This window comes from Empidonax traillii, unplaced genomic scaffold (assembly GCF_003031625.1).
Source record: "Empidonax traillii isolate 1590-97213 ecotype Southwest subspecies unplaced genomic scaffold, ASM303162v1 scaffold1477:size107278, whole genome shotgun sequence".
Taxonomy (NCBI): Eukaryota; Metazoa; Chordata; class Aves; order Passeriformes; family Tyrannidae; genus Empidonax; species Empidonax traillii.
Genome location: NW_020956670.1, coordinates 28,775 through 48,603, shown reverse-complemented (window position 1 = coordinate 48,603; position 19,829 = coordinate 28,775). Strand labels below are relative to the sequence as shown.

At 35.4% G+C, this 19,829-nt stretch overlaps 1 protein-coding gene across 2 annotated transcripts in view; it reads left to right on the top strand.

Annotated features, from left to right (window-relative positions):
• Nucleotides 1-17,997, top strand: part of LOC114070221 (venom phosphodiesterase 1-like) — a 35,481-nt gene extending 17,484 nt beyond the window's left edge. Inside the window, exons 12-25 of one of the 2 annotated variants that reach the window (XM_027907472.1) lie at nt 790-898; nt 1,062-1,190; nt 2,595-2,626; nt 4,707-4,834; nt 6,582-6,648; nt 8,421-8,508; nt 9,256-9,425; nt 9,525-9,582; nt 10,320-10,474; nt 12,385-12,520; nt 12,965-13,042; nt 14,283-14,415; nt 15,973-16,129; nt 17,640-17,997. In XM_027907472.1, coding sequence (XP_027763273.1) covers nt 790-898; nt 1,062-1,190; nt 2,595-2,626; nt 4,707-4,834; nt 6,582-6,648; nt 8,421-8,508; nt 9,256-9,425; nt 9,525-9,582; nt 10,320-10,474; nt 12,385-12,520; nt 12,965-13,042; nt 14,283-14,415; nt 15,973-16,129; nt 17,640-17,816 — 1,617 coding nt within the window. In that variant the 3' untranslated portion in view covers nt 17,817-17,997. Of the gene's footprint in view, nt 1-789; nt 899-1,061; nt 1,191-2,594; nt 2,627-4,706; nt 4,835-6,581; nt 6,649-8,420; nt 8,509-9,255; nt 9,429-9,524; nt 9,583-10,319; nt 10,475-12,384; nt 12,521-12,964; nt 13,043-14,282; nt 14,416-15,972; nt 16,130-17,639 lie in introns of both variants that reach the window. The other variant, XM_027907473.1, reaches the window with a different exon arrangement.
• Nucleotides 17,998-19,829: the final 1,832 nt, after the last annotated feature.

Here is a 19,829-nt window from a genome sequence, read left to right as displayed (position 1 = left end):
ATGGAAAGGGAACTCTACATAAAGGGCTTATTCCATGTGTAATTGTACATGTGCACATTGTCCAGGCACACGGCATTCAGTGCAGCAGTCAGGGGAACAAGTAGGGTGCAAGTGCTCAGACAGGGGAGCTCTCAGACTCAGCTGAGCATCACTCTTGCTGTAGGACTTACAGAAGAAATCTAAGTCAGCTGCATCAAGCAGGGAGAGGCACCCTCTGTGAATGACTGCAGCGTGGGCTGTGCTGGATTTCTCTCCTTTTAGTTCAGTGGCGGTCTGTGTTTTTTTGTAGGAAGTTAAAAGGGACTGTATACATGAGACAAAGGCACCATGCCTTCTTGGATGTTATACTGGTCTTACAGATAATACACGTGTGTTAATATCTTTGAAACACCACTTATTGTTAGTATGATGACATGTTCATACTAGAACAAAAATAGTATTTAATGTTATAAATATGATATTTTTATACAAATTTAGGAATGAGGAACAAATTTGATCTAAATGTGTTCTTTTATTCCTTTCAATAAACATATTTTAACACTTAGTTTTTCTGGGGTAGTAGAAAAATTTTTTTTGAGTCTTTTTAAGTTGAATATTCTGTGGTTAAGTAGTGGAATCCTGCACATCTGTACTCTAGTGGTGATGGAAAAAGAAAAGAGGAAGCAATATCAAGAACTAGAAAACTCAGAAAAAACAGAAAAGCTTACTTTTTCAGACTTTGATGATTACCTTTAAGTGAGAATTTGAATTCAGAAAGAAAAATTCTAATGTAACTGGTTTATCTCACAGGTAATCAAAGCCTTACAGATAGCAGATCAAGCACTGGGAATGCTCATGGATGGACTTAAACAAAGAAACCTCCACAACTGTGTAAACCTCATTGTTTTAGCTGATCATGGTAATGTATATACTTCTTTATTCAATCTGAGTTTTACAGAGTAACTGTTTTTTTCTTCTGTGTAATGTGTGTGCTTACTAGTTTTAATCTATTTTATAATTAACTTTATCTTCCTTGCCATATATTGAATATAAAAAATAACTGTTTCTATATTCTCCTTTAGGGATGGAAAAGACCTACTGCAAGCAGTTAGAATATATGACTAATTACTTCAAACAGGTTGATTTCTACATGTATGCTGGACCTGCAGCTCGCATTCGAGCACAAAATGTTCCAAACGACTATTTTACCTGTAAGTGTGGATAAATCCTGGGATTGCATAATCAATGTAGCAGGAAATAAACATATAAATAAGGAAAATGGATAATCAGTAATAAACAGCAGAGTGAACTTAATCTGGCTCAAACATCCATGGAAGTAGTTTGGGTATTTTTTGCAAGAATGACTCCTTTAGATGAAATTGAAGGTTAGAAAAGCTCGTTTCAGACTCTATTTTGTATTTTCTTGGCATGGAAAGATAAAGTAAAGGTAGTTTTGTTGTTTTGAGTCAGAATTCGGGTCTTTTGTAAGTGCACCGCTCTTCACAGATTTCTTGTGCAACACTGGCAGAGTCAGTCTTTTTGAAGCAGTGATTATTTCTAACTGGGTGTGCTAAGTTACAGAATCTGAACCTTAGCGCAGTGTGATCTAAGTCCTGGTTTAGCCCTTTAGCTAATATCACAAAAGAACAGAAAATTGAAACCGTACAAGCTGACTCTAACTTGAAATAGATACCATGCTACCAGACCGGAAAAAAAAACAACCCAACCCTTTCTGTGTCAGGGAACAGAATGCAGGTAAAATCATGGAAATGCACTATGTATAGACTTCATGGAATTTTTAAAGAATTCTTAGAGGTATATTTCTTGCAGATCTCAAAAAAGAGCTGCAATTTTTGTTTGTCCTTTCTAACTGTATTTATATGTGTAGGCACAATATTTATACAACATAAAGCAGCCTTTCCTTGGTTTAAGTAGAAAACAGTCTAAGTCAGACAGGAGCAGAGTAATGAGGGGAGGAGAAAATGTTTTAGATGTGTCTCAATCTCAACGTAATTGTTAACTTATTTCCTTTAACAGTCTTACTTTTCTGTAGGAATTTTCCTTCTGTAAAATGCTCAGATTTGCTTTTAGAAAACTAATGTCAAAAGCTAATGCCAAATTAGTTTTAGAAAACTAATGTCAAAAAGTCACTCTCTGAAAATGTGGAAGGTGAAAATACTAAGACCGATGGAAATTTTTTTCTGTGACTGTTGCTGTAAGTGGACTACAAGATGAGTACTCCGGGTACAGCTCAATGTAAAAAAGGTTATACTTCAGACAGAGGCTAGATGATATAAAAAACTTTGGGTCTGACGATCTGTCAGCTTTAGGTGTTGGCAGTCATCATCATGGCAGTTTTCTACAGTCTGTCTTGACGTACCCAAAGCGCTTGGTACTTCCACAAGCACGCTTACAGGCAATTACCCTTGGAAGTGTAACATTCTTACCTCACTGACAGTAAGCCTTGGAAACATAACATTTCTACCTGTTATGTCTTCACAAGCTAGTAAAGAAAATCACTTTTAGAGACAGAAAGCATGTTGAAATTTTTCTCTTGAGGCTTTATCCCTTCAACTGTTTTGAATGTATGTTAATTCATCTTTTCTTTTTAACAGTTGACTCCGAAGGAATTGTTAAAAACCTCACAGTGAGTAAATATTTTCATAACATTTCCTCATAGCTACTCTTAACAGGACTCTGATCAAAAAGGACAATTTGAAAAAAAATGAGACTACAGGGCCAGTTTAAATGGTATACTGACACCAGTGTACTGTCGGAGGCAGTTCTGGAAGTCGTTCAAAGATGATGCACAAAGGTTTGCCATGGGGGACCTCTGTTCAGAGCAAAAGAGTTTTCTGTACTTCACTTTGAAAGAGAAGTGGCAGACTTTACATGGAGAAAGTAGTGTATGTATTCATTATAAAACACAATACAGCACAGAGATGCTTTGCATAACAGTCATCTCTTAGCTCTGTACCACAGTTGCTGCACCCAGGCTAGGTTTAAGTAACTTTTCCACACAACAGATAATGACATTGTAGAGCACATTGCCACAGAGTGTTGTAGAGGCTGGAAAAATAAATAGGAAAGGGGGATTTTAGACACATTAATACAGGACAGCCCTGTAAGGGCTCATAAACACAAGGAACCTCTCATTCCGAGTTGGGCATCTCTGATAAATCACCACTAGAGGTCTTCCTTTAACCTGTTGAACAGCTCAGTTATGCAATATTACACTTAGTTTTTGCTTGCCTTTGTAGTCCAAAGGGCAGTGAAACTTCCTGTTTAATTTTTTCTTGATTCTGAATGCCTAAGAGCATGCCCTTTATTTGCCAGCATCCAAAGCAAATGTAGGAGTAGGATGTCAATGGCTGGAAATAGCTTCTGCTATTCAGTGCTACATCCCCTATCTCACTGTAGGATGTGGAGTCTGTCGTATCAAAGAGCATTAGTGTGAGAGGAATATCACAACTTGCATGTTCTCAACCTCGGCTGAAATTGTTACTGCTAATAATTACAGAGATGTGATACCTCATGCCTTATGGGAACAGCCCAGTATCAGGATATGTCCTCTTTTCTATTCACAAATGATTAGTGTATTTTGTCCCTCTCAAGTTCTTAAAATGAGGGTTTTGGACAGAGGAGGGAATTGTGTGTTGTATATTAATTCCTGATCAATAGACTTACAAGTCATACGTTGATTTTCCCCTTTAATTAAACCTCTTCTCCTGGGCTAGCAAACACATTAAATCCTTATTTTTCATGTGCCTGGATTCCTCTATGCTTCTTTGATGACTACTGAGGCACACTTACTTCATGTGTTAATGTCATTCTATGCAGACCATACAACTCAAGTACTTAGAGGTGAAGATGTCAGATCAGACTCTAGGCATGCTATAGTTTTACGGCCTGTGTGGTGATAGAGGTCCACTTCTGTGGCTTACCCAGCTTGCTAACAGCACTTCCCCCAGCATTTTAGATGTTCTGTGTAGTCCCAGTGCTGGATTCTTTATCAGGAGCAACACTTCTGAAACTTTGCCATGATGCTTGCAGCCAGCTGGAATGGCTTCTAATGGCCATATATAGTTAAGTCTTTGCAGTATGTCATATGGTTATCATTAGGCTCTCAATTCCAAGCTCATTCATGGCATGCTTGCTAACAAAACACTTTTAAATTATATTAGCACAGTAAATGTGGATGTAAAAGCTAAGACCTTTAGCTAACAGCTGAGCAATGGACATTTACATAGCATGAGAGTACATGTTCAGGCTTGCAGCTAAAACCCTAGACTGTGCTATGTTATGTGTACTTGACTTGCCTTGTTATTTATTGAATGGTAAAGTAACAGAACATGGCAGAAATAAACTGCCAGGAAACTTTCTCTTGTAGTTTTACCAACTAGATGCCAGTGACATTAGTTCAGACAGATAGACTAGACATTACTATTGAATGTCTTTCAGCCTTGGGTGTACCTTTACTACAGTATTTGTGGACTTGGTATACATATTATATATACTGTATTTTCAAACAGTTCCTAGAAAGGGCTGCTTTTCCTTCCATTGCTTTCTAGGCCAAAAATGACATCTGCAGGTTATCTGAGAAGCTATCTGTGAATAATGGGCTCTGTGATTACATTCATGTAATTAAGATATTTGTGATAATTTTGAATGATGGGTGGTTTTTTGAAACAGTGAAACTCATGACTGGACTCTTTGCTCTTGCACAGTGCAAAAGCTCCCCTCAGCACTTCAAGCCCTATCTGACTCCTGACTTGCCAAAACGATTCCACTATGCCAACAACATTCGTATTGATAAAGTTCATCTTTTGGTGGATCGACAGTGGCTGGCTGTGAGGTAATATAATTTGTGTGGCTGTTACCCTATTTTTTTCCTTCCCATTCTCATCCTTTTTGTTTCCTTCACAGATGCCTCAATTCCTTTAGGCTTGTTACATTTCCATGTTTGTTACATTTAAAATCTTTACTATATGTAAAAAGGACACATGTTTTATACATAAAGCCAAGAACGTTATTAGTGTGATTCAAACTTTAATAGTCTAATACAAGATTCATCATTACTCCAGGCCTAATTTTTACCAAAAAAAAAAAGTAAGTAAAAAAAAAAAGTAAAGAAATTAATACTACCTCACAGTAAAATTATCAAAAATCACAGGAACACAGAAAAGGCTGTGTTGGAAATAACACAATTAAAATTGCTATATAAAGCATTCTAGTATCTAGTCCTTTTCTTGACATTGCTGTCACTCCTCCACTGCCCTTCTGGGTTCTAAGGTTAATGGCTTCAGTTTGGTTCATGTGTGGATATTACCAGTCATAGTATTATGAGTCCGTTACCAGAAGGAATGTTGTCCAAGTTTCTTCCTCACTCTGTGATCCGAATGGGGTTCTTCCCATATGTGTGCTAACACTATAGTTTGCTCATTCTTCAGTGGTCAGCAAGTTAACATTACATCTCAGTTCACTGAGATATGGTGCATTCTACATATGTCAGATGCGCTTGTATTATCATGCAAAGATAGACTGATAGATAAGGTAACAAGTTAGACTTAACCACCTGGTCATTACAAAAAATTACTTTAAGAGTGAAACATTAAAAAAATAGCTCTGAGCAAATCAAGAGCAGTTCAGACAAGCCTTAGATTCAACCCAAGGCTTTGAAAAATCAATTCAACATCTGTGGTGTTTGCAGCAATACTATATTCACTGAGTTACACTATTGCAGTAGGAGAAGCGTGATCCAACTTGGAATTTCAAGACTATTAAAAGAGTAGAAAATTCCTAATCTAAATGAATATGTTACTTGACTGTTTTGGTGCAACCAAATAATCTTCCTGAACATATAAAAAGAAATGTCCACTGAAAAAAAATCTTATAATCACCCTTTTTTAAACTGTGCTCAAGTGTTCTTGGGCCTCTGAAAACAGGATGCATGTGCTTTGTGCATTGAATTAATATGGGATGACTATGTCTTTATCTTTCCATGTGTCTCAGTGATCGGTAAATTGAAATAAGTATTAGTCACTATGTGAGACTATTCTGATATGTTATTTATTCAGTAATCCAACCCCATGCTTTCACATCTCACCTTCACCCTTAAGAATCCATGATGAAAATCTTGCCTTGTAATGCAAAACCCCTTACATTCTTATTTATATTATTCTGCAGAGGCTAATATCAGAGTTCTCCTCTTAAAAGTTTTCTGTTAAAATGCGAACACCACAGAACGTAACTGAATAATTCTTCCTAAACAAACTTCTTAAGCAGAACTAAAAGTTCTGAAATTTGTAGCTAGGTGAAGCCCTTATTTCAAAACTAGCCATTTTTTCAATTTATTTTGAAAACATTTTTTCACTATACACTTAGAGCCAACTAGGATAATTTATTTCTGTCCATAGCAATTTCTATTACAGGGGAAAGACATCTTCATAAAAGTGAACATTATAATAAGCAATAAGTACTGCAGTATTATGTCAGATTCAGTTCTTAAGACACGATCCAGAGTCCAGTGAGTCACAGTGACTGTTATTAACTGGTTCTGTTTGTACCATTTTTATTTACACTCTGTGGTGGTTTCTCCTTAGGGATGAAAGTTACACATTTTGTGATGGGGGTGACCATGGCTATAACAATGAATTTAAAAGTATGCAGGTAAGATGATTTCTATTCAAGTCTTGCACTTTATTAAATCCAAATCATGATGTGCTAGGTAAACCACCAGAATACAGATTATATGATAGTTTTTGCAGTGTGCTTTTTCTCCTGTGTCAACAAGATATGTAAACTATTGACCCACATTCTAGGTCCACATATTTGTATTGCCTTCCATCGATGTGTACAAGGCCTGCTTCATTGTGGCCCTGTAGTAAAACCTCTCTGGGCTTACCTTACCTACCTGGAGCCAGGTAGACTTCAGTAAATCAAGTACACCATGTTTAGCTCCATGACACCAAATTCTTTTGTTATTTCATTCTTCTACTGAGGCACTGACTGAAAAATCTCCATAGGCTCTGGATGTTCACCTAAGCATCTGAAAGCCTGTATACTCAAACAAGCCAAATCTCATTGTCTCTGCTTATCTTACAAGAGTTAATCATATCATCAGAACCAAAAAGTTAGTATAGTTTCAACTAATTTTCACTTCTGGTTACAATGAAAATATTTCAAAGTCTTGAGCTTTTGAGTTTTCATGTACTTTCTGTGATGTGAACCTTTAAATAATATTGAACATGCCACTACATGTCCCATATTCTGTGTCCAAGAAGTAAATTCTTTCAGATCCTCACGACTTTATTAAACCCAAATGTCAGTATACTGATCAGAATGACGCTGAATATTTGTATGGAAAGAAAAGGTAAATTCTGGTTACCCTGGAAACGTTAATCATAGAAAACCTTATGCTGGTGGCACAACGACTAATGCAAATTTTTTTCTTTATAAGGGAACAAATGTCATCTTTCTAAAATAAGTTAATAATTCCTTCTCTATTATGGAAACATAATATTGCTTTAGAACAGCTCATTGTCCTTTTTAGTCATGTTTCCTGTGTCTTATGGCAGAGAGCTCTAAAGTAATAGAAACTACTATGAAATTGTATGTAGTGTCAATGTTTTGCTACAATGCTTGCAGACTCCAGCAAGGATCATCCAGTGCTATGTTGAACCATTGGTGATACAGATGTATGTCTTTGCTGAGTTTGGAATGTGTCTTTGCAGTTCCCTGCTTACTGCTTTAGCCATGGCTATAGACTCTTGAGTGACTCAAAGGCTTAAGAATGCAATGGGTATTAAAGGAAAGCCCCCAAAAGTCAAAGGAGAGTCATTATATAGTTCAAAGTATCTTGCTAAATGAATTTATGTTTTGCAATTTTCTTCAAATTAGCCCCCGGTGGTCCAGGGGAAAATTCACTGCACTGTCACTGCAGAGACCCGGGTTCGATTCCCGGTCGGGGCCCCTCCCCGGGCAGATGGAGCTCGTTAGCCCGTAAGGCAATCCATCTACGTCCTGAGGACCTCGCTGCCACCGTCCAAGCGTGCTTGGCCCCGGCAGATGAACCTCAGGATTAAAGGGTGGGTTCAGTTCCGCGCACACTGTGTCTCACCTAAAAAAAATCCAATGCGCAGGCTGGAAGGTGGAAAGACCTTCCCCGGTTCTTCGTTCGCGAAGAGACTGGCCATTATACAATGACCAAAATTTGCCTTCTTTACCAGAACAATGCTGTATTTTTAACTTTTATGACTGCAGAAAGACTATTTTGTTTCATTGTCTCAGTTCTCAGTTTCCATAAAATGCAACTGAATTTTGATTCCTTTAGATGACCTTTTTTTTTTTTTTTTTTTTTTTTTTTTTTTTTTTTTTTTTTTTTTTTTTTTTTTTTTTTTTTTTTTTTTTTTTTTTTTTTTTTTTTTTTAATAACAATCTAGGCTATATTCTTAGCATATGGCCCAAGCTTTAAAGAGAAAACAGAAGTGGATGCTTTTGAAAACATTGAGGTTTACAATCTTATGTGTGGTGAGTAGAAACCATCCAGTACTTGAGATAATAAACTGTTTTCAAATACCAATTTTGTAAGTGCTGAAAGAAGAGCAACTAAAAATTCAGTGAATTCATTCAGAAATTAGGTTTTTCCCACAAAACACTAAAGAGATGCTCCTATGCCTTCTGTACAGTGCTAAAATGTTAACTGCCAAAAAGTTGTTCTGCTATGAAGGTTTTTTCTGTTTGCAGAAGAATTTCTTTAAAGAATCACAGAGAACAATACCTGCCATGTGGCTTGTTGTTGAAATGATGCCTGGGAAACTGTGGGATAAGAATCTTGTAATTTGTAACATATGAGGGACCGTTGCAGTCCTGGCAATCAGCAATTAGGAAGTAGGTGCCTCAGGAAATATGGATTAAAGCATCACAGGAAAATACAATAGGCTAGGACGCTTCACAATATAATGCAGTTGCAATCACATTTGTACTCTGCATTAAATCATCTAATCTTGTGAATGTTATGGAAATCTATAAAACTATATGAACAGTACTCAAATCTATAATTACCAAATTTCGATGCAGTGGAAGATAGCAAATAACCCCCCTACCTAGAAAATTGCAGGTTGATGGGAGTAGTTACCATAATAGTTTAGATAATGGAATAAGCTATGTTTTCTACATTTAGAATGCATAGCAGGTGTGTAGACTTGGAAAATGAGTGTCTTTTTAAATGCCATATTAGTTTTAAAGTATGTTTACAAATTTCAAATGTTTCAACAGATTTGCTGCGTATAACACCAGCACCAAACAATGGAACGCATGGCAGCTTGAATCACCTCTTAAGAAAACCTTTTTACAATCCTTCACATCCAAAAGAAGAGTCGTCTCCTTTTTCATGTCCAGTTTCCAGTTTGACTCCTGAACATCCACTGGGATGCCAATGCATGCATGTAAATAGGGACTTCTGGTATCATTTTCAAGTGTGTTCTGCTTTCTTTGTTTTTTCTAAGTTGTGGATTAATTCTGAATGATTCTCTTTTACTTTACAGATGCCAAATGTGACAGAAGAAAAACTAAATGAGAGGTTGAATCTCACTACAGAAGAAAGTAAGTAACAAAATTGAAAAGTACATCAGTATTTTTAAATCTATACTTGGTCTATATTTTATGTAATTGGTATCAGTGGGGATTTTTGCAATGTTAATTACACTTAAAAGTGAAGTAGAAAAGCCAAGTCAGAAGCACATCTTTTTTCCTTCTTCTTTTGTGTTTCTTTAAAGAATGCTAATGGACACTGTTATAGCAACATGTATATAAGAATAGGATCTGAATTCCATTAAAATCTTGGAAAAAATTATACAGGTTCTAGTGGTCTTTGGAGAAAATATGAGTACCTCCAGGCTATATGTTGTAACTCTTTTTTCCTTGTATCCATAATGTTGTCTTTCTCTAATCAAAAACTCCCATAGATATTTCTGTGTGCTTTTTTATGTGGTTGCTGGAAATTTTAGGAAACATTGTAATGCTTCCTAGCCAAATACAACGTAATTTTCACTCTAAGATAAGTTCAAAATATATAGATTGGTATGAGATTTCAAAGAAACAAGAAATTAAAAATCTGATACATTGGCTTTTGTACATTGAACATAATAAGAAAAGTATTTTCTACATTTTTATTCCACTCATACACTAAAAGCTTAAAGAAACACCTGTCCATATTTAGTATTTGTTTTATTTCTATTTATTAAAGTTTTAATCCAAATTCTTTCGTCTTCTCTCTTAAACCTTTGTACCATCCAAAATGTTAGAGAATAATAAATCAATAATTATTGTTCAAATTTTAGTAAAGAAGGCAAGCTCATATCATTTGCCATATGGGAGACCCAAAGTTCTTCAGAAGAAAAATGAGTACTGCCTTCTTTCCCATCATCAGTTTGTGAGTGGATACAGCTATGATATCTGGATGCCACTGTGGACTGCATACACTGTGAATAAGCCTGTAGGTTATCAAATATCTGTACTATTCTTAAATTTATGATATAATGGGTTGAAAATGGGGTCTATTCATCAGGAATCCTGGTTAAGTACTGATGGCCTAAGGCCTTTATGTCTGAAAAACAAAAAGTGTCTTTGATAAAATTTAAATTTCAGCTACCTTAAAATATAGTTTTAAGAAAGTGGTAATGGCCATTTGCTACGGACACAAAAGATATGGAAGAGTACAGCTGCAGGTAGGCTGGTTCCCTTTAGCCTGTTCTGTAAAAGGGATATGCTGACAACATAGTGCTCCAACTTGCCTGTCAGTTGTGGTATTACAAAAATCAGAAGCTTTTAAGATTTCCTAAGAGTATGGTGATCTTTTTCCTATTTGGAAAAAATTTTGGAAAAAAAAATTCTTATTTCTTTTCTTGAAGACAGTTTGTACTAATGCATATTTCTGTATGTTCTGCTTATTTGTTCTCTGTTACATGATATAATTTCTGAAAAATGTAATTATAGTTGAATGAACCTCTCAGGGTTCAAGGGTATGTGGTTCTGGAATAAACTGTTTGAGTTTTCAGGGTCAGTAAACTAGTGGATGTTCATGGGATTATTTATCCCTACAATTTGACCCTTTTACTAAGTTGTCTTGAGGAAATAACTTCTACATTGACTTTTCTGTCTGAAGAGGTCTGTTACTGATGTCTATGAGATTTCTTATTTTATCAGCACAAATATGGGGAAATAAGAGATCATAAAAAAGTTAAAGCTGTTGTTTAATATCACAACTTAATTATTAAATTTAAAATACTAGTTTCTTCCTGATCTTCCTGACCCTGATCCATTAAGCTTGCCTTACTGATTTGGACACTATAAAGGACAAATTGCTCAAATGAATTGAATATCAGATTTGCACATTGCTTGACAATGACATGTGATGTGCTCAGATGGCAAAGAAAGACTTTTGTATTTTATATTTCATTCCATGTGGTATATATGTTTTCCATTAATATGCAACCTGATCATAATATGGGCATGTAAAAGAATTTTGACAGAAGAAAGATTAAATTTTTACAGAAGAAAGAAAAATTAAATCCAGGAGTACAAAGAGGCACAAGAAGAACGTTCTAGTTCTTTATTTCTATTTGGTTTTAATCAACCAAAATAAACAATCTACTGAAAATCAATTTAGATATTTATTCTGTTTATAAGGGTAAAAAACAAATAAATGGAAATAAATTATATGCAATTTACATGTACAGGATGAAAAAGAAAATGCACTTAAACACAGAAAAGCACATTCAGAATATTTAGTTAACGCTATTGTAAAATTCTGAAAGAAAAGGTTGTAGAAAAGGTTATAGGAACAAAAGGTTATAGAAACAATTATACACATCAGAATCACTTTTGGCCAGATCTTAGCTAGTGTTCATGTTAACATGTCTCAGTGAAGTTAGTGAAACTAGCCAGTAAAATATACTAAATTTACTATGAATTTCTTTAGATATAACTCTTCAACAGTATAGATTCTTATGGAGACAGCATCCTCAGATGCTAAGATGAGGTGATAGTGTAATTTTTATATACTAGCTGCTTCCCAGGAGGATGTGACATCAAGTTTGTGTTTCCAGAAATATGTAAAAGTGACAAATGAGTCAAATGTCATCCGTTTTTTGCCTAAGGTATAACCTTATTTTGCTACTACAATTTTACATGCTTCACAAGGATTTCCCTGAATTACCTAAAAACAGAAGTGGAGGAAAAACACTACCCAGAAAACATTAGTATCCCTTACTTGCAGTGACCTGATTCACTATGAAAATAGGAGAAGATTCAGTGAAGTCCATTCTAGAAAATTAAAACCATACAAAGCATTGGCTTAGCCACAGTCGTGGGTGTAATACTTTTTTATTTTTTTCCTTTTCACAGGAAAACACTTCTTCTCTTCCTCCCACTGTTTCAGACTGTCTGCGGGCTGATGTTAGAATCCCGGCTGCTCAGAGCCAAAATTGTTCCAACTACCCAGAAGGGCTGACCTTCACCCGCAGTTTCCTCTATCCTCCCAGTGAGTGTGGTTCTTTTTATAGCTAGACCTTAGAAAGTCTTAATCAGCTGGATGTGGGTTTATGTTTAAACATATACCCAAACACCAAAACAAACTTCTTTCGGATCAGCATGTTTGGCAGAAGAAGGTTTCCAGTGTTTGCAGACTGACCAAAAGCAGGAAAACTGCTACTTATATCCAAATATTTTCAGTTTAGAACATTTAGGTTTTTCTTTAAAAAATGGAACAACCTGACTGTGATGAAACCTGTTTGGAAGATGTAAAGGGTTAGAAGGAAGGGCTGTCCCTTTTCCTCTGTTTATATACTCATTTCCTATTGTCAGAATTTATAATTATTATTTATTGAACAGATTGTACAAATGAGGAGATATATACCTCCAATTCTTAGTGGCATATTGTCTTTGTATAGTATTCCATTCATTTATACCTAATCTTTTTTTACAGACTTCAGTTCATCTGCTCTTGAACAGTATGATGCCTTACTTATTAGCAATATTGTTCCCATGTTCCCAGCTTTCAGAGGTAGGTTGAAAGATTTTTATTACTTATGATTAATTTTCTGTAATTATTCTGGATTTGATAAAGCTATCACAAGGACTTAAAAACATTAATGCATGGCCTGCTGTATATCCAGATGTTGTGAAAATGCCTTTAAAACTTTTCAAAACTTTTGAAAAGTAGTGTTTGAAATTTTGAAACACACTTTCTTTTTTTGCAAAGTCTCAAGAGAAGACAGAACACAATTTTTAAACAGTGCCCTGATAAAGTGCCTGTTTCATCAAGCAGAAACTCAAAACAGATAGTATTAATCTTGGAATATTATTTCTATAACAGGTGTTTCAATTATACAAATTAACTTTTCCAATCAAGCCTGACTTGCATTTGTTCGTAATCACTGATGAGAAGTTTTCTACAGCTGCACATCATCCTGCTTTACTCTTTGGCCTAGGCTCATTTTCTTAGAAGACAGATAAAAAGAGGAGTTGTGTAAGGAAAAAGCTGGAGCAAAAGCAATGATGTAACTACTTTTCTAATGCTTTCAGACCTTATTTATTTGCTCACTCATGTCATGTAAAAAACCAGAAATCCAGAAGACCTAAGTGTCTTTAATGTCCCAAGCAAATCAAAGACATTATGAAAAATTTTTCCAAGTAAAACTACAAGAAATTCTCTAGACCATAAAGAAGAGGAAAATCAGTATGAGATGCGCTCAACCCTCAAAACACACTTGTTCTTTTTTGCCATGCTAGTTGTAAATATTTGAATAGCTTCACTAGCTTATATCCTACAAATTGTGTTTTCTCTAATGACATCAGTGAAATAGGCCGAATTGTCTAGTGATATTAGATATGAGTTCTGTAGAGTTAAACTAACTCTCAGGTGGTGAATATTTCTCTCACAAAACCATTATCTCAATTCTTACTAATTGGCATACTGCAGATATTGACAAGTAGACTAGAAATTAATGACCTCTCAGCTTTAGAATTGGGGCTCAACAGATTCGATGTTCTATGTCTCCAGTTCTGCAATTTACCTTGCAGAACTATAATAGCATTTACTGTGCCTCTTTCAATGGTGAGTGAGAGTATGTCCCTTCTGATGAAATCCAAATTTTGTGTAACAAGAGTTGATTTTACATGCAGTTTACTTCTGAAGTTTTTATTATTAATCTATAGCAAAAAGAGAAATATATTCTTTTTCTTTAGTGGTGAAATGACTTCAAATTTGTATTAATTATGCTTTTATTTTCTTTTAATGACAGACATATGGGACTATTTCCATAATGTACTTCTTCAGGAGTATGCTAGAGAAAGGAATGGTGTAAACGTTATCAGTGGACCAGTGTTTGATTACAATTATGATGGCCATTTTGATAGTCTTGATGACATTAAGCAGTAAGTACATGGAAAAGCCAGAAGTCAAACTCTATATTATTTTCACTGTATTTCCACGTAGGCAAGCTGTTATTTAAAAGGAACAATAAACAAATATGGAGATATTATTTATATTATATGGAATATTATCTTTATAATCCTACATCCCCTATTACTCATACAGTAGCAAATACTCTTGCAAACAGATACACTACCGTAGAATTTGAAGTTCCAGTGAAGAGTAAAAAAGCTTTGCAGTTACATGTGTATCTCTGTACACAGGCACAGACCAGAAATTAGTTTCCCAAGCTTTATGCCTTAGATTTTGGGCCTCTGCCACAGAAATACAAGGAGAATATATGGCATCTAAATATGCAGAAGACATGCTTAAGCATAATTTTCTCACTTTCATGTTGTGCTTGCTCACGTGTTTGTTGTTTTTTCCTGTGTATCCAACTGGTGTGTTTTATCAAAGATCAGATTTCTGTATTTGCCTTCACTGAATTGTGTAACTGGGAATGCAAAATGTAACATTCCTGAGAGGTTCTTTTGCATAGCTATGACTTACAAAGCTCACTTCAACATCTGACACGTTTGAGGTACACATAAAAGATAAAACCTATTTATGTTAGTGAATAAGGACAAAAGGAAGGAAAAAAAGAATTAGAACAAGAAGTTAGATTAAGGAAAATGCCTTGTGACAGTAAGAACGTTTATGGAGTAGAAAGGTGCTGGGAAATCTGCACAACTGAATCTGTCACTGGAGATGTTTTATTCAAGGCTAGACTTAATACCACATCTGTTAAAAATGGTTTGAGAACGGGAAAATCATCTTTGCCACGTAGTAGGAGGGTGGAAGGGAGGAGAAACTACAACTTCCTTCCAAGCAGAATGCTGTAATACCCAGCTGACCACATAATGTTTTCTACAGTTTGGAAGAAGCATGTTTTATTCAGCATGGTTAGTCAGTCATACAAAGTAGCATAATGATTTCAGTGATGGTGTTTTGTTGAATACTGAAGATATACAGAAAGCCTGGGAAGTGTTCAGCCCCTCATCAGTTTATACACAAAAGTAACCGTGTTCACAGAAAAGGGTGGCAAAGACATTTTCGATTGGTTATCCTAAGCTGGTTTCTATAACACATAGCCACAAGTCATAATTCTGGCATTTCTTGATGGCAAGGAACCAGAAGTTAATTTTCTCATCACTCTTCTCCAATTCAATGGTTGAAATTCTTAATGTAATGAAGGGCAAATATGATGTTCTATCCTGCCTCTTCCAGATGTAGATATCTCTGGCTTTGTAAAAACTAGTATTGACCATGTAAGCAGGCCTACTGGTTTCAGTGGGACTGTTTGTAGAGAAGGAATAATCCATGCATGTTTTCTGTTCATGAAATAAGTAGTGAGGCTGTCTATCCCATCAGTTTTTTTTTTTTTTTCAATTATAAAAGAAATGTAAGTTATGTAGTATTGAAAGATCTATGCTGAAAAAAGGTCTATACATTGCTAATGGCATTAATGGTTTTAATACTTGATATCTCAACAAATCCTTTAATTATTGTTCATTTTGTAGGCATGTAAACAATACAGAAATCCCTGTCCCAACCCATTACTTTGTGGTTCTGACTAGCTGCAAGAACAAGTCCTATACTCCACTGAACTGTTCAGGGTCCTTGGATGCTTCATCTTTTATCATTCCTCATCGACCTGACAACACTGAAAGCTGTGCTGTAAGTATAGTTCTATGCTCTTGTGTGCCAGTGAGCTCTGCGAACTGATTCCCATTGGAATCCAGCCATCTGGAGAATCTTTTTAATTAATTCATTCCCAATGGGTTGAGAGTGAGCTGAGAGTCAAATGACTGGAAGAGCAAGGAGCTCCAGTAGAGGTAGCCTGAAACTAATGAGCTGATAGAAAGCAAGGAAGAAGAAAGGAAGGTTTGATAAGAGGACTTGGAAATGCTGTCACCTGGAACAGCCGAGAACAGCAGTACAGACAACAGGGTAATGAGATAGCTTTATGGAAGATTACAGCATAAACCTACTCCAGAGGTATCAGAGGACTTCAGTGTAGCTGGAAGAATTCCTTCAACCATTTGTTCCATCTCTATGAGAAATTGGACAGCAGGCATTTAGCTTGATGGTTCTGCAGTTGAAATTCATACTTGGATTAAATAAAATCTATGCTTAGCACTAAGAGAGTAAATCCCATATTTTGTAGCAAATAAAACAAGTTATCTGAGTCTAATATGTATTGTTGTGCCAGCTGAGTGTCTATTCTGCAAACTCTGGATTGCAGAAGGTTTCTTAACTCAGTGTGTATATTACAGTCTCCAGACACAAAAATATAGCTGTACAGACTTGAACTGGCTCTCTAAGCCAGTTTTTAGTTTATTTATAACTTTGAACTCATAACTCCAGACAGGTGCAAGTTTGTGCTGCTTAGAAACAACTTCTGTGTCTCCTCATTTGTGCTGTGGGTAATCCACCACTTACCAGTGATCATTTTGGTAGTTTGACTAATTGTACAAAATATATAATTAGAATTAATTAGTTAGTCTTTATACTTTGGAAATCAACTGTTATTTCTAAAGTTTAGCAAAACCCCCCAAAATTGTTGCACTTCATATTCATTGTATCTTGCAATAACATAAATTTAGTGATCCATTTGTGTTCAAAGCAGATATTATTAAATAAAAAGCAAATTACCATCTGTTTGCAAAAAAAACCCCTTTGTAGTAAAAGAGCTGAAAAATAACATTTTTGATTGATTAGTGGTTACATTTCTATTGTTTTCGCCATCTAGCTAGCATCTATTATTGCTATACAGCAATCAAGACCGAGCTGTTGTAAGGACTTTGTTTGGGTTGTCAGGTGCCTGTTGTTGGACTAGCCTTGGCACTGCAGCTGATTTATACTGTAACTAAAACTACCCTTACTTGTGTGTTTAAAACATGACTCATGTACTTAGTAGTTAAAGTCATACTTGCCATTTCAGCATAATTTCCTTCTTTGTGGCTTTGAAAGTGGGGAGGTGGGAAAAGGAGACATCCATTTGATTCTGTTTAAATGAGATGCCTAAAAGCAAGGCTGTAAAGATGCCTAGGAAAACCCAAAAAAAGTTTTCCAACTGAAGGCCTTTTGCCTGTGAAAGCACTTCAAAGACTGGTAATTGCCTAGCACCACCATCAAACAGCAGAGTGCCTTTTATGTATTTGAACATTGTTCTTTGTTTTGACAGGAAAATAAGACACTTTCTGAATGGGTTGAAGAAAGAATTCAGGCTCATTCTGCACGTGTTCGGGATGTGGAGTTGCTAACTGGGCTCGACTTTTACCAGGAAAGAAATCAGGAACCCATCTCCGAGATCTTAAAGCTAAAGACATTTTTGCCAATATTTGAGACTGAAAATGACTGAATACCTGTGAAAAAAGTGTCAGCACATTGAAGAAAGAAAATTTAAGTGATTTCACCTTTTTTCCTTGCTAAAGTATGTGGGAAACATGACTCCAGGTCTCCTATAGGAAAACACACTTAAAGGAGCTAATTTCTTTTTTTTAAATTAATGTTTTTTGGTCAAGGGTTTTGTACCAATAAAAATTCAATAAAAATTATGAATAAAAATTACCTAGAGTTAATTGAATCATCATTGTTGAGCCAGGCTTCCAAAATACAGATTGTATTTTTATTATATAAAAATCAATATACATTATTTAAAATATACAATATAAAATATTAATAGATATTTTACTAGTAATGGGGGAAAACCTAAACCTAAAAAAGGAACATATTTTATAATAGAGAAACACCAGAATTGTAAACTGTAGAGAAAATATTTCTATAATGGAATTGGAAAAAGAAACGTTTTGAAAAGAAGCCCTTGTGTTCATCGGAGAGATTATGGTTATCTAATACTAGCATTCCCTTAAATGTTCTGAATTTCTCACCTATTAATTCACATGAAAGCATATTCAGAGTCACAAAAAGTTTGCATGTTGTGGAAATGTCTTCTATGATCATCCACTGTTTTCCACTTGGGTTAATTTATTATGCTAGTGATGTGGAGTTGAAGTAAATGAGCTATAGTCTGTACCCTTCAGAAACCTTAAAGCATTCTGAACATGAAGAGGTAAAAGAAATGCTCTAGCTAGAAGAATTTTGTTTGGATATTTACCTGTATTTTCAATAATTTCCAAATGCCTGGTGACAAAATGTTTGTGTGTATTTTTAAGTAGTTAAACCTCAGATTAGAGCACAAAGTTAGTAGTAACATCCCAAAATAAATTAAAAATAACCACTCAATATTCCTTTCTGTAGAGACTGCACACAGAGACTCCTTAAATCACACTGTGATGTACACAGAACATTACTGAGGCCAGGTAAGTAGGATAAGACAGTGGAAATTCCCAGACACTATTATACAAATGTCACCCATTAATAGAGGGTTGAGCTGATTTACTGCACTGAAAATGCTGCTAAATGTAGGTATGAATAACAGCAGACAATTGGTCACTTGTCTGATTTATAGGTACAGTGGGGGCATTTTCAAGAAACATGTCAAAGAGTGCTTCAATCTGTAACTGTGTACTGAAGGAGGTATATCTGTTTAAAGAGGAAATATTTAGAAGTCAGTACAAAAAATCCAAACCCACCCCAGGACATTTTTTTCCCCCCAGTCTTGATCAGTGTATGCACACACATTCCAAGCATAGCTTAGCAATACTGCTCTTAAATCATGATGTAGGAGTAAGCTGAATGTAAAGATTTTTATCTTTGATTGTCACTATACTTTGATTATCTCCTTGAAGACGAAATTATATTTCACCACCCTGTAACACTGTGGCATCTAAGTCTTCCCATCTAAATCAGAGACTTCTGCTAAACTGTCCCAATTAAGAGTACAACTGATTTTTCACTGCGTGGTAAATCATATCCTAACTAGTCAACCAATCTACACAACACATACTTATTTAGGCATGTACCTTAAATAGTCTAAATCATTAAATGAATTTCAGAGATGAGAAAAAACAGTTTCTTGAGAGTATAATATTTGGTATGTCTACGTTAGCAATTTGAACTAGCTTGAATGATGTGATGTTCTTGTGACCTGATATATTTAAGTTTTAATTAACTGCTACATTAACAATCATGGCAGCAATACAAGCTTCAGGACAATAATTCAATTGTGAAAGCAAACTTCTGGTGCAGGCCTTTGTGAACAGTCACACTCATATTTTAAATTATGTATTTCTCTGAGTACCTGCATGATGAAATAATATCTTTCAGTTTCGTGCAGACTTCTGAAAATTAATTTCATTCATGTTCTCACACAACAGGTACTGCATTTAGTAACAAAATTCATAGCAGCAAAATTCATTCATTATTCTCCTTCACAAGATTCTTTTTATGTTTTTATGTTAAAAAAAAATCC